This window comes from Tympanuchus pallidicinctus, unplaced genomic scaffold (assembly GCF_026119805.1).
Source record: "Tympanuchus pallidicinctus isolate F22 unplaced genomic scaffold, pur_lepc_1.0 scaffold3, whole genome shotgun sequence".
Lineage (NCBI taxonomy): Eukaryota > Metazoa > Chordata > Aves > Galliformes > Phasianidae > Tympanuchus > Tympanuchus pallidicinctus.
The window spans coordinates 3482969-3506978 of NW_026294747.1; the positions used below are offsets into that span (position 1 = coordinate 3482969).

The window sequence follows — 24010 nt, forward strand, 5'->3', positions numbered from 1 at the left end:
TTATTGTAAATGCACTAGAACAAGGGAGAGAAATATATCTTCACTAATTGGCAAAAACATAATAACCTTTATGATCTTGTTATATCTTATACATACTTAAATGATATTTTTTAAGAGTGACCAGTGTTCATGTAGTGTGTACTAGTGATGTTTTATGTCCCTATAAATATCTTATCGACCAGTGTAGAGATGGTGAGCTTAGAGTAGTTTAGCTTGTTTTTCCCTCCCAACCACACTCTTGTAGTAGCCAGTAAATGTTCTTTCCTTTCAGGGGGCTGTTTCTCTCCAGCTCTTTTGTCTGTCTGTCTTCATATTACAGGGTCTCAGGTAAATCCTCAGTTACTGTCTGTCTGTAGATCAGTAGGTGTGTCGTGTCATTCCATTCCTGTAGAAGAAAACAAGGCAAAACTAAACCTTGATGTAACACTTGTACGTGTTAACTTGTTTTCTCTGTGTGTGTATATATATATATGTATATGAAATATATAAAGCATTTTGCTGAACTTCCTCTTTCACGGGGCAATTAGTGTTGCCAATTGTAAGCACTGCTGGAGACCTTTAATCCTCATGCAGGACAAGAAAATGCCATCAAGGCTGTCTCTGAGGATGGATTTAGCTACAATCTGTGCTGGCCTCTGAATCTCTGCTCTGCCAGTGCCCATGTCATGGGGCAGCAGGATGGGACCCCACTGCAGCTTCTCTGCCTTAATGCTGTGCCCCTACTTTTCAGCTCTGCCCACTATTTCTTAAGGGGGTTTCTATTCGTATGGCTTTTATTTTCCTGGCAGAGGCGGTGTGAGAAACCATGCTGATGCAATGGAACTTTGGCCCCTACATCTGCTTGAGGCTGAGAGCATTTCTGGGTGAAGAAAGGAACCTAAGTCAGTGAGACTTATGCATTTTGGTCAGGATAAAAAGCTCTAGGCCTCCCTTTACTGATAGTATCTAGCTTCCTGGCTTGATTTTTGGAGTCCAGTGCAGTTTGCTTTTCTTACTGTTGTGATAAAAACAATAGAGCTATAGGCTTGTTCCTCCCAAAGAAAAAAACAAACCACAGTCAAATCATGTAATGGTTCTGAATCCTTTCACATCTTATCTTTGTCTCAGGATGTGCACTGGAACCATAATTTACAGTTTGCAACAAAATTGTCTCAGTATGAGGAAGTTGGCTGCTGTCTATGTTAAGAATAGAAGAGATATCATTTGAAGGAATACTGCTAGGTGATGATATCTGTCCCTTGGCCTGGATTGCCAAAATGAAATGCATGTGAATCCTGTAGTTTATCTGCACTATTTTCATTTATGCTGTTCCTGTGCTTGTTAAATCCTTATCACAGGATTAGATCTGACTTTGAAACTGAAGACAGATTATACAGAGTGATGTTCTTCTAGTTGATTTTTGTCTTTGGCTTTGACCTTCAACACTAGACATGCAAAAACACTTGGAGAGGTGGAGAAAACACTACAGAAGTTGCCAAAGATATGAAATGTTCACTAAATATTAAAAGCAGAAGTTTTTCATGCCAAGCTTCTAAAAAAAAGTATTTCACTGTCCAAATCTGAATGTTGAGATAAAATTAACCAGCAGTGTCCTCTTTAAATGAGAAGTAACCTTGCAATTTGGGAATGCACTTAGCTTAGTATGTTCTAGAAAAGTTTGCATGTACTTTAATAATTTTCTAAAAAGAAACTTAGTAACTAATTAAGTACTGGTAAAAATCTTCAAAGATTTACAAAAAAAAAAAAGGGGAAAAAGCCATATTAGTAAAAATGTGATGTGCTTACTAACAGATCTATCTGTCTCGTGAGTAAAGATGTTCAAATTTGATGAGAGTTAGTTTTGTTGCACATATTTTCTTTGAAATGAAATTGAACTTCTGAATGAGCCGAAATGCACTGTTGTATGCGTGAGAGATCACAATGCAAACGTTTGCCATCTTCAAATTCCTTGGGGTCTTCCTACTAGTGTTTTTAATATGCAATGTTCAAAACTTATATTTCAGCTAGACATGGCAGCACCTTGTTCCCAAGAAAAGGGTTTAACAAAATGACCTTTAATTGAGAGGCTTGAATTGTCTTTACATGACGTTCAATTGGTCCAAGTATCTTTTTTTATTAGGATCTGCTCTGCTTCAATGTCCACCTTGGCACTGAAGGTCATTGCTTCCAATGCGCTGTGGCAATCCCTTACCATGAAACTCAAAATACTCATTTATTTTGATACCTTTTGATCTTTTTTGAATATATGTAGAGTTATATGGATAATATGATTTCTTGCTGCCTGTGACAAAAGCAATTGCTTATTTATGACAGAGCTTGATTTCCTGTTGTTTTCTTCTTCTGCGACTCCACTTTTTCTTGCAGTCAAAGACTGGTATGGAGTGTGGGTTGCAGGCTGCAGAGCTTTTGGCAAGAGGCCTCCCAGAAGGCATGACTGTTTCACCATGAACTCTGCTGTGCCTGGTGTTTGTTAGTTGGTAGCTGAGCTGTTTGCACATCAGATACTCGTAAAATGGCCAGATCTTGGTATTCCAGAGGGACTCAGGTTGATGACTTGAGGGAAGCGGGCGGGTTATTTATGGTTTCTGCCTTCAGGCAGCCTATCACCAAAGAGGAAAGGTTTTCCTGTTGGGTTTAACATAAGGCGAGAACCAGGCTGGACCTTATCGCTTGCAATATTATTATTTGCCCATAATACCTAAATGCATCTTCAGGTAACCATTTGCCTTATAGCTATCTTCCATTGTTAGGGAAATTGTAAATTGACTATAACATGTTATCTGTCATTTATATTATGTAGTCTTACCTTGTAAAGTAGATGCTTAGGTGGCATAAATTGTCACAGCTTTGTTTGGAGCTGTGACAATTTACACCAGCTGAGAATTTGCTCCCTGTGTCCTATGGCACTTTACTACAGACTCATCGCTGATGGGTTAAATCTTAATTACTTGCGTAATGTCATATATAAATATATATATATATATATATTTACAGGTGTTCTATGGGGTACTGCTGCCTATGGATAAAGATATGTACCCTAACCAGGTCACTGTTTTTTTTTCCATTAGCTGTATGTGGAGAAGATGTATTACGTTACTAAGGTTGCATCATACATATCTCATGCAGGGCATAATATAATGCTGTACGTTATTCATTTAAGAAGTCATTATTCTTGAGGCCCTACCTCAAATTTTGTATTTATGTCTACAAATGCAATTTATTGTATTATATATTTGCCTATTATATTTGGATGTGATAAATTAAAATTATTCAATAATGTATGGGCTCTAAAGACTCTAAATAAATGTCCAGTGTTTAAAACAAAATTACTTAACATTTCCTGGTGAATATATTTGCTTTTCTACTCCCTTTCCCTACCCAACATGAACTACAAACATCATTCTTACTTAACACACAGCCTTAAGGTATCTGCAGAATTGATCCATTTGATTGTTAGAAACCTTGAGCAGCAACTGGAAACAGCCCTCTTGGGAAAGGGAGATATTGCACAGCTGCAGAAACAAGAATCAATTAAATGGCTGGGTTTGTAACTGTTTGCGTGCTCGGGAGCTTGTAGAATAATTGATTACTTATCAGAGGAACAACTGGCTTTGTTTAAATCCTTTTTATCCCATCAATTAAGTCACCCCAAAGATTGTTGAATTGTTACAAACAAGGGAGGTTCATATCTGATGGAAGTACAAACAAACAGAAGGGGAAAGGGGACAGAGGCAAGAGAAGAATGAAGGCTAAGCCCACGTTTCCTGATGTTATCACACCTTTGGTTTAAAGCTGAATTCCTGCAGTGTGGTGAGTGCAATACAAAGCAGTCTGTGCTGCAGTACTGCTGTACTAATGATACTTAACAACATTAATGATACTAATCTGACCGATTCCTCTTCTGGGAAACAAGCTTTTAATAAGCATCCGCAAAATACAATAGCTGAAGTGTGATAGCTGATCATAACACGGCATCAGATATGGTGGCAAATGATACATGAGTGCTCTGCCAAGAATGTGATGGCAATTCCAAGCCTCATCCTGAGGGTGACCCAACAGTCACGTGCACTGCTCCAGCTGTTCTGGTAGTCAGTTCCAGCCAGAAAAGTTTTTGTTTCTTTTACCTGAAAACTTACTTTTCTCCGACCTAATGATGGAGTACTGCGGGAATTCTTTGTGCATGTAAGACAGATTCCATGTTGGAAAGGGCTGCAGTTATCAGCGAGCACTGCAGGAGTGCTGAGAGGCAGGTGAATGCCATTGGTCTCCTCATTAGGAGGAAAAACTGAGGCACAGGGAATTGGTCAGATTTCCAAAGTCGAACAATAGTAGTCAATGATATAACACACTGATCTGGGAAGAAGAGGTAATCCTTCGCTGTCACCGCTAGGCTCTGCTGCTTAAAACTGCAGACCCAAGGGCACATCTTGTATCAGCCTAATCATGGAATCATAGAATGGCCTGGGTTGAAAAGGACCACAATGATCATCAAGTTTCAACCTCCCTGCTACATGAAGGGTCGCCAACCACCAGACCAGGCTGCCCCAAGCCACGTCCAGCCTGGCCTTGAATGCCTCCAGGGATGGGGCATCCACAACCTTCTTGTGCTACCTGCTCCAGTGTGTCACCACCCTCTGGGTGAAAAAATTCCTCCTAACATCTAACATAAGTCCCCCTTGTCCTATCACTATCCACCCTCATCAACAGCCATTCCCCCTCCTGTTTATACGCTCTCTTCAAGTACTGGACAGCTGCAATGAGGTCTCCCCGGAGCCTTCTCTTCTCCAAGCCAAACAAGCCCAGTTCCCTCAACCTTTCCTCACAGGAGAGCTGCTCCAGCCCTCTGATCATCTCAGTGCCCTCCTCTGGACCCACTCCATGAGCTCCACATCCTTCCTGTGCTGGGGGCCCCAGGCCTGGACGCAGCACTGCAGATGGGCCCGAGCTGAGCAGAGGGAGACAATCACCTCCCTGGCCACCCCCTTTTTAATGCAGCCCAGAGCACAGTTGGCCTTCTGGGCTGCAAGCGTACACTGCTGGCTCATGGCCAGCTTCTCGTCCACCAGGACCCCCAAGTCCTTCTCTGCAGAATAGGTCAGTTTCAAAACTTAGTTTAGATATGATCTAACCATGCACTTAGGAATTAAAAAAGCAGCACAGCTGAGCACTGATGTAGATGAAGGATTTCTCTTTGTCAGGCCTTGTGCTGGAAGATTTGGAAGCTGCTGATGTGATTATACAGCTTAACGTGGGTACCCTGAACCTGTTGGACTGACATTAAGGAGTTGTGATGAGCTGCATATCAGTGGGTAGGACAGGTGGGTGTAGCAGCATCCTCTGTAAATCCACTTAGTATTTTGGTGCTGTACTTTGTTGCCCTCTACTGCCTGCAAAGTAAACTTTGCCTGTATGAACAGCCAAGCAGCTCAGGAAGCAGGCTTCTGGGGGATTGAGCCTTACCACGAGTGAAACGGGAAGATTTCCTACCCCGTGAAGTAGGAGGTGTTTCTCCAGGTGTGAGCACTGCTGTCTCCCCAGTGTCTGCACATCCACTGGCAACCCAGCCTATGCTTGGCAGCACTGTGAGCAATACTTAGCACTTCTAATTGTCTGCTGTCTGAGAGCTGCAAACAGCATTGCTGCCATCTGAGAGAGGCCAGGCGTAGTCAGGAACTCTCCATCAAATAACAGAATGCCGCAAGCTTTGTGGCTGGGAGAACTAGCAGCTTAACACCACACAGCTAGCAACGTCACCATAATTTAGGTCAAAATCAAGAAGCATTCAGTGTCCAGCTTGCTGTGCAAGAACAGTCTTTCACAGGAATATGATCCGACCTGAAATCCAGCTAGCTTGCCAGGAATAACACTTCATACTTGCTAAAGTGCCATCAGATTTTTTTAAATTGCTACGAATGTTCATGAACACAGCTCTAAGTCTTATTTGAATGTCATGCCTTGTGGCTATTTATGTTTCTAACTAGATTCATACCAGAATATCAGATTTTTCTTTTTTTTTTTTTTTTAACTATAATTTGTTGCCATTTGAGTAGGTATGGGGACAGTGTTGGTGGGGAGAAAGCTATTTAGTTTTTTTTTTGTTGTTGTTCTTGTTTTTTTTTTTTGTCCTTCCTTTCTATTCTTCTCCAATATAAGTGCATGCAAAATAACTAGTGCTTAGCCAGGTCATGATCATTGGGCACAGGGGTAGGGGAGGACCCATGTCATGGAACCTGCTCTGTGCAGAGAGCTTCTGCCCACGTGGCAGGCTATTTGCTGTGCTGCCTGTGGGCTCTGTCCAACAGAATAACAAGCCAGGGATGGTGAGAAGGGAAGTGGTGGAGTCACCGTCCCTGGGGGTGTTTAAGGGGTGTGGAAATGTGGCACTGAGAAATGTGGTCAGTGGGCATGGTGGCATGGGTTGGGATTGGACTTGGGGATCTTAGAAGTCTCCTTCAGCCTTTGTGATTCTGTGATCTTCTGTTCACAACAGAGGTGAGAATATGCCAGGGCATTTTTTTTTCTTGTGTTCATGGTGATTTTTTAAATATCAGCTAATCCAGATTCAGGCTAAAGCTAATTACGTTTCTTACAAATCTTTGTAATACCAGTTTAGACTGCATAACCACTAAATGCTCTGCACCAGTTCTGCTTAGAAGTGAAAGCCATAGTGAAACTTCAGTTGTATTAGATTTGATTTTGTGTGTAGATAAACCCTGATTTTGTTATTTCATAAGCACAAATGTAACTAAGCTGTCATGAATTGGAAGCATAGCTGTATTTCCTAGAAAGAAATGTCTTACATCAGAGTACTGAGATGGGATACAAAGGTGTGCCTTCACCTGAGGATGTGCCATTGCTTTGTTTTCTTGTTGCTATGGCTACATGACATATACACATGTGTATACAATACACCTCTCCATGCCCGAGGGCTAGCAGTAGTGCTGATAACATGGCACACTGAACAAAAGCAAGCTACATTTGAGTGAAGGCTGTTTACTGAAACTGGAGGCAAATGGCTGAAATGCTGCAGGGAAGAGCACCCCGGGGTTTCCTGGAGTGCACACCCTGCTAGCAGCCAGGAACAGCTGTTTTCAGTGATCTTACTAAAGTAACGATTAGGCAGCCATGCCTTCTGATCACGCTGTTGTAAATGTGCACAATCACAAATGCCCCCTAAAAAGGGAATAGCTTCTATTTTATTTATTTTTATGTTCTTCTTTCCTAGAATCGTTTGAGTTGGAATGGACCCTTCCAAGGCCACCTGGTCCAACTCCCCTGCAGTGAGCAGGGACACCCACAGCTTCATCAAGCGTGCAGAGCCCCATCCAACTTGACCTCACATGTGTCCAGGGATGGGGTTTCCACTAAATCTCTGGGCAACTTTTGCGAGTGCATCACTGCCCTCACTGTAAAATACTTCTTCCTTATGTCCAATCTAGTTTTTTATTTTGTTGTTTGTGTCATCCTAGCTTTCTCCAAATGTACACTTTAATATTTTTTTTTTGTGTGGGAACTGGCCTAGCTTTGTGTTAAGCAGAGCCTAACCACAGTGTGGTGAGGTGAAAAGGCAGAGAGGAGCCCCCCAACCTTTCCACCAGCTGGGGCTTGATTGGAACTGTAACGAAGCAGGACCAGCCTTATGGGAGCTCCAGCCTATCATCTCTAACCCAACTTTAAATCAGGTGCCCAAGGGGATGGGGGGAAATTGTGAGGTAGAGCCAATTTTCTCTATACGAGTGAGTTGAAATCGTGGCTGGAGAGAAAAAAAGTAGGTGAAGCGATTCTTTAGAGCAGCCATTGGAGCAGCATCTCAGATGACTTGCAAGTATGCTGAAGCGCTTTCTCCTTTTCACGCTTGACAGACGTGGAGGAGAGAGCGGCTAAGCGACTCGAGCAAGGACACCGGGAAGACCGCGGCAGGGCACGGATCTCCGCGCTACTCTCCGGCGTTCCCGCAGCCTACGGGGCGGCGCAGGGGGCTCATCGTTTTGACGAGCCAGGGGGGCGGCGGCCGGGGTCCGCGCTCGGGGCCGCTCCCACCCGGCGGCCGGGGGGCGGCGCTGGCGAGGCCCGGGGGGGCCCGCGCGTCACGGCGGGGGGCGGGCGGGGAGCCCCCGCCGCGGGGGCGTCGGGGCTGTGCCTGGGCAGCGGGCGGAGCCGCCGCCGCTGCCGGAGCCGCTCCGCGCGTTGGAGGCTGCGTTCCGCTCGGCTCCGTTTCGCAGCAGCTGCCGGCAGGGAGGGAGGCAGGCGGGCGCCGCCCGCGCCGCGCCGATGGGTCTGTTCCCGCTCCTCTGGGCGTGTGCGGCCGCCGCCGGGGCAGGTGAGGGACGGGACGGGGATGCGGGGCCGTCTCCCGGTGGAGCGCAGCAGGAGCCCGGCGGGTGGAAACTTTGCGGGGGGCCGTGGGCCGAGCCCCGGCTCTGGGAGCTGCGGCGGGGAGCGGCGGCTCCGAGGGCGTTGGTGTGGGCGAGGGAAAGTTTCGGGGCGGCGGCTGCGCCCCGCGGGGCTGCGAGCCGGGAGCAGCGGGGAGGGCTGATCCGGCGGCGCCGTGCCCGGTGCTGGCCGCGGTGCAGCCCGTGGGGCCGCGGTGCCGTTTCCCCGAGGAGCGCTGCCGGAGCCTGTCCTCGGCGGCGGCTTTGTTCTCCCTTTTATCCCGAGCGCATCCTTGCTCGCCCGGGGGACGTTTCCTCGCTGGTGTCTGTAGGTGTTCTCAGGGAGATTTCCCGGTGCGATTGGCAGAAGCGCTGTTTTAAAATTGTTCTTAGTGTTTTCCCATTGACGTTCGTTGGTTTTGAGAGGCGGTGTACGTGGAATAGTTGGGAGAGCGTGCCGATCGCCCTTTCCTAGCAGCGTTCCCCCCAGCAGCGCACCCAGGCGCTTGAGGTGGTAAATAGGAGCCCGAACTCTCCTGCTCGGGATTGCGGAGCTGCTCGGAAAGTTCTTTGTGTGCAACAATTACTGGTGGAGCTGCGGGAGGGCCGTGCGAAGTGCCTCAGGTGGAGGTTCCGCTTACCACCTGAATGATTGCACATGGTTGTGGGCACGGCTGGGCTGTGTCGGCTGTGCTTTGAAAGTTTCTCTGTCCCCAGGCAGCCCGCACGCAGCGGGGTGGAGGAAATTCTGAATGTGTTGCACGCATCATACGGAGCGCGTCTGCTAGCTGGAGCGTGGTGTGATTGCCAGGGCTTGAGTGCTGATGATAAAGGGGCAAGCAGAGAGTATGAGCTGTAGGAGCTGTGAGGTGGAATTAATTTCTTTTAGGGATTTCCTGGTGACATCACTCATAATTATATGGCTTAATCCTTTAATCTACTCTAGTGCCTTCAATTTGCGTTGGGCCAAATCCACCAAGTCCTGAGATGATTTCTGTGCCTGCCTCCTGAGTGAATTAGCTGGAGTTTTGCTTGTGTAAGCCACTGATGTGAGGGAAATGGCCCAATTACTTTAAATAGGAATTGAAAGCACCGTTGGTCAGGATGAAGCCTAAGCTTTGCACAGCTCTCCAGTAAGGACTTATGGGTTGATGGTTAATCTTGACTTCCAAAAGAAGCAGTGTTTCCAGCCTTCTTTCTGCTGAAGGGAGGCAGCAGAACATGCTAGATGCAGTTGGTATGCTTGTGGAATCCTTTTGATAGAGCATGAGAGACCACAGGGGAAAAGGAGACTTAGTTATGATACTGAAGCTGCTGATTTGTTGTCTATTAATTATTTAACAAGGCTTCTGAGTGCTTGCTGTAGGCTGGAGAGCCAGCACAGGAAAATGACTAAAAATGACAATGTATTTAATGTAACGTTAGTCTTTTGCTAAATGGATGCTGTGACATTGGAAATCATCTTCTTTCTTGAAAGCACTTGAAAAGCTGGGAGGGGGCACACTGAAGTTGTCACACAGGATTCCCCCCTGGCATGAATTGAAATCTATGGAGCTGCAGTTGATCGGTACTTGTTGAGCCCCGGGTATCCAGGCTGGAATAAATAGCCTTAACAGAGCAGCGGAGCTTCGGTGATTTATGGGAGTGTCTATACGTGCTGGATGTGGTTTCTGTCCTCACCCTCTTGATGTCAGTGGTGGAGCATTCACTGCCTTTAACGGGGTCAGGATTTGTCTTATTGGATGTGGTCTGTCCTTTCTGTTGAGCAAGTTTTAGTCTCTGTCTGCCCTCATAGCAGTAGGCTCTCGGTGCTCCAGACACATCTAACCTCTTTCCAATTAGGAAGAGCATACTCCCCTCTTGGTAGGGGAGGTGAGATTGTCTGATAAGTTAGTTTGCACAGTTTACAATGTGTGGCTTTTCTCCTGAATAAAATCCTTTTGAAGAAATAATAAGTGCTTTTTTTTTTTCTTTTTTTTTTTTTTTTTCTCCTTCTAAAACAACCTTTGCTTTAACATTTTTTGACCAGAAAGGCTGCTCTCTCTAATAATATTTCATTATCTGTGTTTGTGCTGGAGGATCTCAGGTTGCAGCCCTTGCACTGGAAGAGTTGCTGTAGGTTTCTCACAGGTGTTTTTGGTCTCAGCATCGGTTGTAGCCCTGCAATGCCTGAGCATCTGGGATGGGTGGTGACACAGGTAGTACTGAAACTTGATGATGTTGCTGACTACCTGTGAAGTTTTTTTCTTTTGAAGAAGTTTATCTGGGTTCATCTGTCCAATTTCAACTTTCTATAGAGTGGTATTTATCCCCACATCCTCATGAAAGCACTGTGTATGTGGACATGTTGATATATTGGCACTTCTGGAGGTTCATTTCTGCCAGTGCCTCTGCATCTTGGTTTTCATTGCAGAGTAAGGTTGATAGAGACCTTTTTAAAACTGTCTGTTTTTACTAAAAGTGTCTGTGTTTTACTACTCAGCTTACTGTGCAGTAGCGTCCTCTGTGTTAGCACAGCTTGTTATCAGAAGGCATTTTAACATCCAAATAAAGGAGAAAGTACTGTGGAACAGATGATTTATGAGCAGAATACGTAACTTCTTGTTCATTCTGTACACCTCAGTAATTTTTTTAGAGCCTTTCAAAGAATCAGACTGTTTAAATGATCCAGAAGTACAGTCTTGGAATGCCAAATAAATCAATTTAGACCTGAATGTGGAGTCCACTCAGTGGATATCAATCCAGATGTGTTTCACAGGTAATGTCCTTGCCCCACAGAAGTCAGTGGGAGTTTTCCCGTTGACTTGGCTGCATCAGGCTTTCATTCTCTGAGCCTGTTCCAATTACTAATGATGTTAGCAAAAATTTTCGTTAGGAAAGTGCTTGGATCCTGCTTGAGGTTGTTTGACCTATGTCTCAGGCACAGGTCTCGTGCTATATTTATTACTACACTGAGAAAGATGCTGCGGTCAGGCTGGCCTGTTGCCATCCCTTGAGAAAGGAGATACGTTTAAAAATTCAGTGTACCGTAGCCATTAAGTTGCCCTGAACTTCTGAAGGCACTAACTTTAAGCTACTTGCGTGTGCATCTTTTCTGTCAATTTCATTGACTCCCTTATCAATTAAAGGGGTGACCAGCCTTTTCTTGGGCATGAACCTTTCTAAATCTAGGTCTGGATTCAGCCTTCTACAGGTCATGCTGCTGCAGATCAGAATGTTTAGTTAATGAACATTTCTTATTTGTCGGTAGGCTCTGGTGTGCTTTGTGGGGGCTGGCTGAGCTTAAATACAGAAGATGTGCTCCATAAGATTTATTGGCTTTGTGACTCACCTAGGGCTCTGTGATTATGACATCTTTCATCCTGGTACCATATTTCCTCCAGGGTCATTTTGTGCAGTTGGGAAAATAGATCATATTTAGGCTAGTCTGTTGGTCTCAGTTCCGTGTGAAGTGTGAGAGGAGTTTCCAGCCCTTGTGTCTCCCTGGAAATTCTGTAGCCAATAGCTGTATGCTGCACATCTCTTTCATCCTTTTGCGTAGGTGCTTATGCTTTTATTTATTGCTTTCAGCCTCAAAAAGATGCCGGGTTAATGTATCAGTTTTGTGATGTTTCAAGTTGTGCATAATAAAAGCTGTGAAAAGGAAATAGTTTAATTGAAAGATTTGGAAAAGAATATCTTTTTTTCTTGCAACAGAATTACTGTGTCTTCTTAGTAATTACTGTATACGGGATGTGTGTGTAAAGATAATGGAAATGCCTACACTAGGTATTCTTCTCCATGCTTTTCATTATCTGATTTGAAATAAAAATTGATCTAACTCTGTCTCCCTCATCCCAGCTGTAGGATTTGGAACGGATCCTGACTTACAAATTGATATCATCACAGAACTGGATCTCATGAATACAACCATTGGGGTAACACAAGTGCCAGGACTGCACAATGCCAGCAAAGCATTTTTATTTCAAGGTAAGACACGTGTTCTTGACTCTCTTTCCCCAGTTCTGTCTGTGTGAGCTCACAAGAGCTTTAATGCCTGAATCCCTGTAATAGTGGTCTCACTTGTCACTTTCTTTTGCTCAAATACGTAAGGTTTTGGTTGGTTCTTGATTTTTGTGTGCTGCCAGGTCACCAAGGTTAGCAGCCTCTAGAGAAGGTTTTTTTTCTGGTAGATTTATGACACTCCCCAGTATTTTTTTTCCAATTAGGCATGTCAGAGTGGTTCCAAGGTATAGACTGTTGTATTCTTGGGTACTTTCTCTCAGTCATTGTACACATGAAAGAGATGCACAGAGCTGAAGCTGTGTAGACAGGAGAAGGCAGATAATGTCTTGACACTGGTTAGTAATGTGTAGCAAGTCTTTCATCAACTGAGAGAACCACCAAAGTGAGAAGATCAAACTATATTGTGTTTAACTGTCAGAACTAAGTACCAGTCACTTTGAAAGGTAATTTTTCATCCAATAATCTAAGATAATGCTTGAGAAACATTTTTTTTTAATGGAGTAAAATGCGGGATGAATTGGGAAGCTTTTCCAGAAGCCCAGATTAAGAGACAAAGTCTTGTAAGAGGGACACTTATGTCACTAGAGATTAACAAACATTAAGGTGTGGGTAGGAGCATCTGTTACGGAGCATCCCTCTGTTTTTTGCCTGGTCAAGGTTAAGTGGCAAAGCAGACACTTCTGGAGACCATCTCAGATCTTGTTAATCATGTTTCCAATCTTCTATGCTATGCTGAGTAGTGAATTTTCACTGTTTGCCAGATCAGTGCCCAGGGTGTTAATTTAATCACTTAAAGTTACCAGTAGTTTTTCATTTGATACACTTGACTTCATCTGTAACACAGAAACCAATGCTGCAGTACAGGTATTCCTCCAAAGACTGCAGCAGTGGCCTAACAAACTTAAATTACTTGATTATTTCCAACTGCCATTCTGTGCAGCTAACAGCACCTGTGCTGATGAACTCTCATAGTGAGATGTTACAGACTTGGAGTTGTAGCTGTAGGGAAGATGACTGAGATGTGGGTTGTTTTTTTTTGGGGGGCAGGGGGGACGACGACACTGATTGAGACTGAATGGTGAAAATCTTATGTCTATTCAGTCCTGTTTGCCTTGAAAGGCTGCACCTGCAACTTACAAACTTTAGAGAAGACTGACTTAAAAAAAAAAAAAATAAAAAAAAAAATACTGCCTGTAAAGCTCAATGCTTCTGTGAACATCTGTTTTTTAATGTCCACTCACATGAACAAGAGTTCATGATATGAAGTGAATATACAATTCAGAGTCTGTAATTAGCTCAGTAAAGCTTTTTCTAATTCCTCCAGCAAAAAAAAAAAAAATAATAAAAAAATCTTTTCAATGGACACAGGAATAGTCTTGTTCTTGGATATTGTTTATAGAAACTTCTTGGAAGATGGCATAGGAAGTTACTGTCTCTGAAGAGCTCATCAGCCCTTGAGCTAGGAAAAAGACTCAAGACCTTTGGAATATTGCTCCTTCCTGAGAGAGATCTGTGAGAGCTCTTTTGCTGCTGCTGTTGGATAGGATGGAAGTCTGTGGCTGCCTGCTGGCTGCTTCCCTTCTTGTTCCTGTCTGTTATTTGTTAAATGTCAGCAGCTGTATGAAGTCTTATTTAGTAATGGAGGTGACTTACTTTACAGCTACAGTTAGGCTGTGTGCCAGGTCCTTTGGCTGGAACCGGAAGGTACTTAATTTCAATTTTTATCTTGCCATACCTTAAGACTAGTACAGAGCCCACAGGGATGTATGGGCAACTGCTAAGCATAGGTTGGAAGAAGTTGTACTTTCTTTCCCCACAGAATTTCACAGAAATCCAGCCAACGTGACAGTCCTGGGGGAGAGAAAAGATTGAAAGTCAGCGCTTACTTGAAAAATGTCTGTATCTTGCTGGATTTGCTGCTCTCTTTCAGCAGAGCTTTGCTCTGATCAGCTCTTACCAGATGTTAGTAGCTGGTATGTGCTGTGCCTTGCTGCTCTCCTGTCAGTGTGTGGGGCAGCAGGCAGACGGGCTCCCCCCACTCCTGGCAGGCGGATGGCTGATAAGGGCACCTCATTAGGAGACCTCTTCTCTATTGTGCTTTCATTGCTCAGAGTCTCCTTGATCAGAGAAAGAGAAAGTGATTTTGTGAGTTTGTTGTCTGGCATGTGGTTTTCACGGGGCAGTTCTGCCTGCTCCTCACCCCCACTTTGGCTGTGTCCTTGCAGCAATGTAGTAGGGCTCTGAGCTTAGACAAATGCTCCCCAGGGAACATTTTCTGTCTTGTAGGATGTTTTTCCTGATAGGACTTTGCTAGAGCTGTTCAAACTGGGTCTTACATCGTGCATCCCTGCAAGTCTAAATCAGTGAGGTAGAGAAATGGTAACTGCCCCAGACCAGATTGCATAGCACTGTAGTGAAAACGTGAATCGTTTTCCCTAGCAAGGTTCTTCCTGTGTGAATTAAGCTCATTGGTGCTGGAAGCTTTATGAGTTTTGGATGCTCAGTTGCATTTAGAGGCAGAAAGATAAAAGGAGCAAGTGCACAGTAGGAAGATAAATGACTATCTTTAATTTGACTTTTTGATCAGTGGCGTTAGCTCTCTTATAGAAGTACTGTTTGTTACAAAACTTCTGGAGATTGACCTCAGGATTTGATGTATCACAGAGGAAATGTAGAATGACTTTTCCCCTGAAGTCCAAAGCTACCTCAATTGTAGCCAATTCTGATTTTATAATACTGATAGTAAGAGCTGAAATTCAGATTGCCATGCAAAACAGTTTTACAGGCAAAGAATTAAATTTAACTCCATTGCAAACTGTGTGACAGCATGACAGAACCAAAGCGGCAATTGGGAGATGTGGGTTGCTTTTGGACAAGCAAATCTGTTTCTAATTCAGAAAAGCATAGAAACCTGCAATTAAGTGCAGTCATCTGAGTGGTCCTATTGGGATTTTTTCTTTGATTATTTCAGCTTGATATTTTTTTTTCATTGATAAGTTCCGTTACTTGGACGTTTCAGTCCCGTTCTCTATGAAATGGGGATGAGGGAATCAGAAAAGTGGTGTAGGTGCTGACAGCACAAATTAGATGATGAAATTTAGTTTCTAACTCACAGTTGCAATTGTGCAAACAGCATGTTATCCCTAAAATTGTGGTGTCTTATTTGTCATTAATAAATGAAAGAGTAGGGGGGAATAATTGTCGCATCCAGTCTGCTTATTCTAACAGAAAAGTTTAAAAGAAGGTGAGGGGAAACTCATGACTAGAGTGATCTTGGGGAATGGGATCCCGTGGTCCTGGTGTCCAACTGCACATCTTTTTTGCCTCCAGCCACGAGTTTGAAGAATTCAGGGAATCAGTTTAGGGGAGTGGGTGGGAAATCTAACTCAAAGAAATGTATTGGAAGTACTGATCACCCCCTTAATGTGTTACAACAATGAGTTGTAACTGAGTTGTATGAGTTACTATAACAGGATTATGGTATATGTTCTAGTATGTTAAGAAGCACTGAGCAATGAATATCCTGCTTAATGGAGCTCAGTCCCATCCTATACTTCAGATAGCAGAGAAGCAGGGCTTGCTTTGCCTCCCACAGGGGGGAAACCTCAACCTGAAGGTTCAGAAGCAGAGAAAGGCTTTAGTTATACATAAAGCCTGAGGAGGCACTTAGCTGGTCAGCTTTTTCCAGAGCTTTTTTGGGTAAAGTGAGCCCAATCTTTAGCCTGTTACATTATACGATTACCTTAATCAGTGACTTTTGTTCAGCACTCAGTTCTCATTGTGGAAGGAAAATTTTATTCCTTTTACAACCTGTCAGCTACACTCATTTCTTTCTAATTCTTCTTCCCTCAACACCTCCCTTGAACCTCTTTGATAGAGGCTTAAAGTCATTATTTACAAAGCAGTTCCCACAAGGAGTTGATTAAGGTTTTGTTTTTCTCCTTCCTACCAATCTGGCAGTATTTTTAAACTTGGTCTTTAAATTAGGAACTGTCTTTTCACTCTATGTGCTGTCTGTAGCTCGGAGTAGTTTTGACCACCACCACATACTGTTAAAGGTCCACCTCTATGAAGTCCTTTTTTACTTTGCTGTTTCTTTTACTTGTATTAAACAAGCACTGAATTTATAAGGGAAACACCTGGCCTGTGGCTCCTGCGGCACAGAGTTCAGCCGTGCTCCTTCCTGCTTTGTATTGGTTACTTCTGGCTTCTTTTTCTATACAGCTGTATTTTCCTCTGACAGGAAAAGAGAAAGAACGACGGGTGTCTTCGAGCATAGAGCACTGTTTTGTGAGGAAATCTTGTTGAGTTCCTGCAATGAGAGGGTCGTCCTGCTTCAGGTGGAAGGGAGAGCAGGGCTGCAGGGCAGAGGTGCCTCTCAGTATGCTCCTGGGAGCTTCCAGAAGCAGCGCGTTCTTCCCTGTAGCTATTTTTTCTCAGGATGTTACGGATCCCAATTTCTAGACAGCTCCCTTCTTGACTTGCTAATTTCTCTCTCAGAGAGTGAAGGTGTTTCCAGACCCCTTTGAAGTTGAGTTTTGAAGCTGAATGTGTTGCTTGCTCTTAATACAAGGTAATCAGCCGGGGCCATTGCTTCATGCTCTCTCTCCTGGGATGTTCATAGCAAACAGGAGGTGCAAGCAATGTCATTTTTACCTGGCAGAAACAAAGCAGGGGAGGGCACTCCATGGGCACTTCAGCCCTGCTCCTCCTTCAGCTCTGAGGAGCAGAGCACTTCTCTCACTGTTGTCATGTGGGAGAGGTTTGGGACACCAGTGGTGCAGAGGTCTTTCCCTCCTGCCTCCCACTTGTGCTTTGGAAGAGGGGCCTTTATTGAGTTGCTTTTATTTATTGTTGGGTACAGCTCTTCATTGGCCTTGGCTGGCAGCTGGGTGCCTGCTTAGCCCCCCTAGCTGTTTTTTTTTGCCCCTTTTTTTTCCTGAGATGCCAAGAGTGCTCTGCAGGGACATTTGCCACTTCTGCTCACAGAGACTCTCCTCATAGCATCTCTGCTGCCAGCACCTCAGCACCTGGCATGGATCTGTGTTCAGAAGTGGGTTTTGCATTTTACCCTCTTTTTTTCCTTTTTACCCAAGTGCAGAGTTGCAGTGTGAGAGTTGCAGTGTGAGAGAAGTGAGCAGTGGTGAAATAATATCCTCAGGTTGGATATTAGGAATTTATTCTCAGAAAGAGCAGTGAGGTGCTGGCACAGCCTGCCTGGGGGTCTGTCATGGGGTTGACCAGATCAATCTATGTCCGTGACAGGGGCGACAGGCCTCTGCCCTCCCCCCCATTCCTTCCCATTTTTGTGGGACTGGGGTTGGGGGGGGGAGGGCAGCTGCCTGTCGCCCCTGTCATGGATATAGATTGATCTGGTCAACTCCGTGACAGATTTTTGGCGCCCAGCGTGGGGCAGTGACACTTTAATACACCGTACACTACATGATGTTTTGATGTGGAATACTGAAACCCAAAAACAACAACAAAAAAACACAGAACCATGACAGGGTTGGGGGGTCACTGTCCCTGGAGATGTTTCAGAACTGTGGGGATGTGGTTGGTGAGGGTGGATTGGGGTTGAACTGGGGGTTCTCTGAGGTAATTTCCAACTGTAACGATGCTATGGCTAACACCAGAGCACATTTTAGGATTTACTCAGAACTTTGGAGCTGCTGGCTCTGTTGGTTGGGGACTGGGCCGGCACCTGGGCTTGGCTGTGTGAGGGGTGCTGGTGGGGTGAAAGCTGCTCTGTCAAATGCTGTTAAGAGCGAAGATGCCAGAAAGTTTGAGTGGCTAAATTCACTGATGTGCTTTCATGGGTGACAGCCTGGATCCATGGCAGTTCTATGGGGAAAAACCAGGCAGTGTGTTTGAGCATCTGCGGGCCTGTTGCTCCTTGGTGGCCCTGTCTGAGGGTGATGAAAGAAAGTGCAGCTTCTCCGGCTCATGTCTGTCAGCAGGATGGTGAGCAGGTACTCGGTCTCTTTGAGATTGTAGTTGCTCTCATGCTTTTCACCCTTCTTCCCCAGACTTCTCTGAAAGCTTGAAAAGGAGGGAAGTAAAGCTGGAAATGCAGGAGTATGTAAAGAGCCAGTAATTCAGCTGGGATAAAGGAGCCCTGCCAAGAGGCAGGGAATGATACAGATTGATGCTGGGAAATGGGTGGTGAGTAGCAGTTGGATGAGATTAACAGTGACAGGCAGGGCAAGGAAACTGGAACTCACAGGGAGGTAGTTGGAGGGGAGAGAAGAGAAACAGCTGTGGCAAGGAGCTTGAGGCCAATGAGGGAATTGGTGGTGGCTGGGAGGAAAGCAGTGACGAGTGGTGTGAGGGTGCTGAGGGCAAGGGATGTGGGCACTGGGATAAGGAGGATGGTCACCAGAGATGCAGCCTGGAGGAAGAGGTGAGTAGCTGGAACTGAGGGAAAAACTTAAGTGCTGCAGTCTTGCATTGGGTGGGTAGGGTTCGCGTGAAGGTTTGCTTGCAGTAAGGACAGCAAATTTGGGGAAAAAGCACTGGAAGCTCAGATTTGGCAGCACTGGGTGTCTGTGCTTTGTGCTAACTTTTAACAAATGTTTTTGGAGGATAAAACTTGGATCGTGTGTATTTAATTAGTGACTTGGAGCCTTAATTTTCTCTGCTTAGGTTGTTCACCTGTAAAGCTGAGGTACTAATACCCTTTTCTCTAACAGCAGTGGTGTGAAAAGAATTAATTAATTGCTGTCTCAGATACTGCGCTAGAATAATTAACTTGGTCATGTTCTGCTCTGTCTTCAGAGGAGGATTTAAATACAGTGGATTTACTCTTCAAGGTGTGCCTTGAACAATAAAAATAAGCCAACATCCTTACTTGTTAATAGGTGTTACTTGCTGTTTGTTCTTTGCTTTGTGCAGTGACTGAGGCAGGGCCCCTCTGGAAAGCAGTGTGTGATCCTGCCATTGAGGTTGGTGTTGTAACGTGTTCCTGCAGGGCTGAGCAAGGTTTCCTCTGTGGCTTCAATACTGACACCTGCTTAACTTCTTATTTATGTTTGTTCTTTCAATATGGCTCATGTTTTAGTTTTGTGTAAGTGATGTAGGTGTGTTTTTTTTTTTCTTTTTCTTTGGCAATGAAGAAATGAGCCTAAGGGGTTTATGCTTTCTGCAAAACTGACCACTTTCAGTAGAGGGAGATGATCTGGAGTCAAGGTACAATGAGCTGGGTAGAGATGAGTGAACTGAATCATCAAGAAAGGAACAACTACTTGAGACCTAAATATTGAACGGTGCTCTCATGCTCTGAAGTTAGGCAATCTGCTCTTCCCTTTGCCAGAGCTCAGTCATGGTTTTTAAGATGCTTCTGTATACCTATCCAGTGTTGGCTGTTTCCACTCCTGTCTCAATTTGAATTACAGCAAAGCAGCCCTAAGACTAAAATGTATCCCACATACATGAAAATACAGTTTGTAAATCCTCACAGACTTTCTTATTCATTATAGTCATTTTAACCCCTCACCCTCCTAAAAATAAAATATAAGCATAATCTAAAATAGAAACACGGCCATACAACACTACAATGACTGATTTCCAATTTTTTTTCCATCCTGAAAGTTGTCATCCTCCCTTCTGTTATACTTGACATTTTTTGGATTTCCCATCATGTCTCTAATGATGAGGGAAGAATTCTGAGCACGCCTTGCCTCTGCTCTTGGCAGTTATTTTTGCTTTGCTGGGAGATAATAATTGTTCTCCTTGTCTATCTTCATTGCTGCCGTGGCAAGTACAGAGGGACATGGAAGAAGCACTTCAGTATTTCTGTAGTATGCTAAAAGCCTGCAATGCTTCTGGCAAACTGTTGACAAAGTCCTGTAAGGAAGATAAGCAGAAAGAAGGCAAAAGGTCTGTACTCTTCAGTGGGTGGAAAGAGGGAATGGAGGAATTGGTTTCTGACGTTGCTGGTAAATGTGACACGCTTCCCCCGCTGCATGAGCAGCTAGGTTCTTAAAATGAGAGGAGATCAGTTTAGATAAAGTGAGAATAACAGTTTGAGTTTCTTGTGTCTTCATCAGAACAGAAACACAACAAAAATGTCTTTTCCACCCCTCCCCCCAAAAGGATATGAGTGACCTGATACTCCTAAATCTTATTATGCAGCGCATAATCGGGTTTTATTAATTACTTATTTAGAAAATGAGAATTACAGTATGGTAAGAGTAGCATTCTGTGATGTTGCACAGAGCAGGTGTGTGTGCTAGTGATAGCCCTGGGAAGTTGAAGCGATGTGGGGTGGTTGCTGGAGTTGTGCCTCTGCCCAGGGGTGGAGAGCCCTGCACCCAGTGCTGCAGGTCTGGCTTGTGGGCCAGGTGCTGGGATCAAAGAGAGCTGAACAGGAGCATTGCTTGGTGAAATGGCTCGTGGAGCAGAAGCACTGTGTTCTCACTGTAGACGGTGAAGCCTTGTGTCTTTTTGTGGGTGCTCTGAACCCCAAGAGGGGTCTTTAGATTTCTCAAAATGGTTTTAATGGAAACATGTTAATGTCTGTTTGAAGGGAATATTTCTGTTTGCTCTGCTTAATTAAATGAAAAAAAGACACGTGATGATGTTTATTTTCTAAGATTTTTGTATTTTAAAAAGGTACACAAAAGCAGCTACAGACTAAATGCAAGAGGTGGGCATGGAAAACTTCCTGCAGTGAAAAGCCCTGCTGTCTTCAACTACCTATCAAGAATAAAAATTAGATGCTAGTTGAGACCTCAGCCTGCTTCTTCTATGCCAAATTCTAGATTAATCTTGCCACCTGCAGTGTGGGTGTATAAATGACACGAGGGGGACGTTTTTTTCCCTCATTTTTCATTTTTGCCACATAAATGGTGAGAAGTAATCATGTCATACTGTGCTGGTTTATGGCACTATATCATGTGATTGCTTTGCCTTTTGTGGCCTTTTCAATGATACAAAATGCAGAGCATTAGTAGTGTGGGGTTTTTTTTTTTTTTTTTTTTTAGTAAATGGAGCAGAAGATTTCGGCACCTGGTGTCCACTAAAACATTCATTAAATCAGTAGTTACGTAGGCTGCTCACCTGCTAAAACAGCCGAATTGTCTCTAATTCTGACAATAGAGGGGCCTGTAAATCACTGATTTGACACAGGCAGTACTCTGTCTGAGGGCTGGTGTTCTGGCTTCCTAAAATCTCTCACTCCCCATCCTCCCAGCCTGTCTGCTAATGTTTCTGGATGTCCCACTGATCCTCTCTGGTGTAAATAGGAAAAAAAAATAATCAAAAGTAGTACAGTATGACTGCAGCTGCAGGGATTGCTCTAGGTGCCTGTGTTCCCCCTGTGCATATGAGTAACTTCTGCAGTTGAAGCTGGAGTTCTCCAGTAGTGGGAACAGATGATTCCTACAGTGGCCAAGTTGGTGGTGTTAAGGCAGTTGTGTTTCTCACTGCTCCTTCTTCCCCTGCCTTTTCCTTTTGTGTTTTGTAAGCTGCAAGGTAGCGTGGATGCCCTGAGAGCACAACAAGCATGAAACTAGATCTTGGAGGTAAAATACTCGTTGCTTCCCTGATGAAAGGTTGCCTACAGCCGGCGCACAGATCCGTCTCTGCTTCTCTCTCTGCTCACTGCCTGTATCACTGTTGGAATTTCAGAGCCTGTTCTCAGGACTAGGGAAAACAACTAAGCCAAGGTGTGTGGGAGGAGAGTGGGCTTGATGCATGTGTCATGGTTTTTGTGGTCTGTGGAGGTCTCCGCAGATATTCGTCATGCTGTTTGAAAGATGAAGCAGTGCAGCTTAGAAAGTGACATTTGGACTATAAATTGGGAAATGCTGGTGATTTGGAAACCTCATGCATTGGCCTTTATCTCCAGCCTTCCTTGTAGGGGAATTTACTGAGGAGCTGTCAGAGCAGCACTCTGCACTATTAGTTACAGTAGTCTTCTTAGCAAAACGGGGGAAGTTGCTTAGGTTTGCTTCATTGTAATTAATTACAAAACCAGAACAGAATTAAGTTTTTTTTCTTAATGATAGTATTCCTCTCTCTGTGTTAGTCTTTTGTTCTCTGATGCTAGCGGTGCTTTTAATGGTTTTTGATGTCTTGCAAGTACCAGCTTTCAGATGGGATATTCTGCTTCTCTAGCTTTACGCCATCCTAATTGTTTCAAAATGTAGTCATTAAAACAGAAAGTAAACATGATTGCTGGTGTTATTGCTAACGGCAAGAAATGCAAAAAAGAGGGACACATGTGGCAGTTCTATTTAAATAAAAGCTTATTTTCCAAAACAAAGGCTTGTGGAGCAAGAGGGAGCACTTAGTACCCTGAGCACGTTTGCTGTTACGGATGAACCCACAGCAATGGATGCTATCAAAGTTGTCATATTTTATTCATGAGTTGTGGTGTGCTCAGATGAAATAAGAAAAGCCATGCTCAAAATCATAATTATGGTGTAAAAAGATAATACAGTTATTACTGTGGCATTTTTGACAATTGTTAGATCTCAAATAATTCGTATGAAACTTGCAGGGGGAGACTAAGTGTGTTAGCTGTGGTTGTGCCTCTTTGCTGGGGAACTGTGTGCAGGGCTTCACACAGATGGAATTATTCATATTTGGGGCAAAGGTGTAAATGTGTGCTCACGTGTGTCCCACAAAACAAGGGTGGCTATAACATTCAATATAAATGTAAAGAGGCTGACAGGAGGAATTATACTTGAGCAGAGAGAGGCCTTGACAAATGTTTTGTGCCCCGTGCCATTATCATGCAGTGAGTAAATCAAGCAGGCAGCTAGGAGTTAATTTTCTTCAGCAGCAACACGCAAATGATTTTTCTGAGGTAAAGAAAACAGAAGGGAGAATGAATTCATGGCACACATTTGTTTACAAATTGCATAAAGAAAATGAAAAAGCATATGATTTTTAGTAGTAAGCGAGCAAAATGCTTTAAAAATAATTAAGCAACTGTTAAGAGTGCCACTGTTGGAGCTTCTGGCCACGAGAGCATGTCATCATATACTAACTTTGAACTTGTGGGGTGATTTCACTGCCTTTAGTTGGATTATTCCTGTGATTAAAAGGCTTTACTGGACTGGAAATCAAAACCTTTGTGTGGATGTAGCCAGGTCTGTTTGCTGCCAGAAGTAGCACTGGGCACTGTAATTTCTCTCTGCAGGCAAAGAAACTGAGCCAGAGGCCTCTGTTTTAAGGACCAGCTAACAGCTGCTGAGCTCTGGTGCTCAGATGTGCATGCTGAAGGACACAGCCCTTCACCAGGGAGGCGAGTGCTGCTCTCTGAGCAGCCCTGCTGGGGTGAGGCTGAGATCTTCTGCACTGAGCAACTTGGGCTTTCAGCCTCTTCTGCTTTGCTGAGTCTTGGCGTTACTCTGAAAATCTGGGTTGTAGGCTATCTCTGCCAATGAGAAATCAGAATTATTGAAATTTCTAAAATGACAAATCATTCACTCCCTCTGCGTAGTCAGTTGACAAAGCTGAAGTGTGTTTCTAGATGGCAAATGCCCCGGGAGGGGGGGGAAGAGAGGGAGGGGTGTAGATGGAGGGAGTGAGCTCAGGGGTGCCATCAGTAAAATGCAAAATTGTATGCAAAATGTACCCTCTCTATCTGATTTTTGGCTCCAGAGACTCACCTCCTTATGGTA

At 44.2% G+C, this 24010-nt stretch overlaps 1 protein-coding gene across 3 annotated transcripts in view; it reads left to right on the forward strand.

Moving 5' to 3' along the window:
- The first annotated feature begins 8135 nt into the window (after positions 1-8135).
- Positions 8136-24010, forward strand: part of NELL1 (neural EGFL like 1) — a 286319-nt gene continuing 270444 nt past the window's right edge. For all 3 annotated transcript variants that reach the window (XM_052694359.1, XM_052694361.1, XM_052694362.1), the window contains exons 1-2: positions 8136-8320; positions 12213-12341. In XM_052694359.1, the coding sequence (XP_052550319.1) occupies positions 8272-8320; positions 12213-12341 (178 nt within the window). In that variant the 5' untranslated portion in view covers positions 8136-8271. The remainder of the gene's footprint in view (positions 8321-12212; positions 12342-24010) is intronic.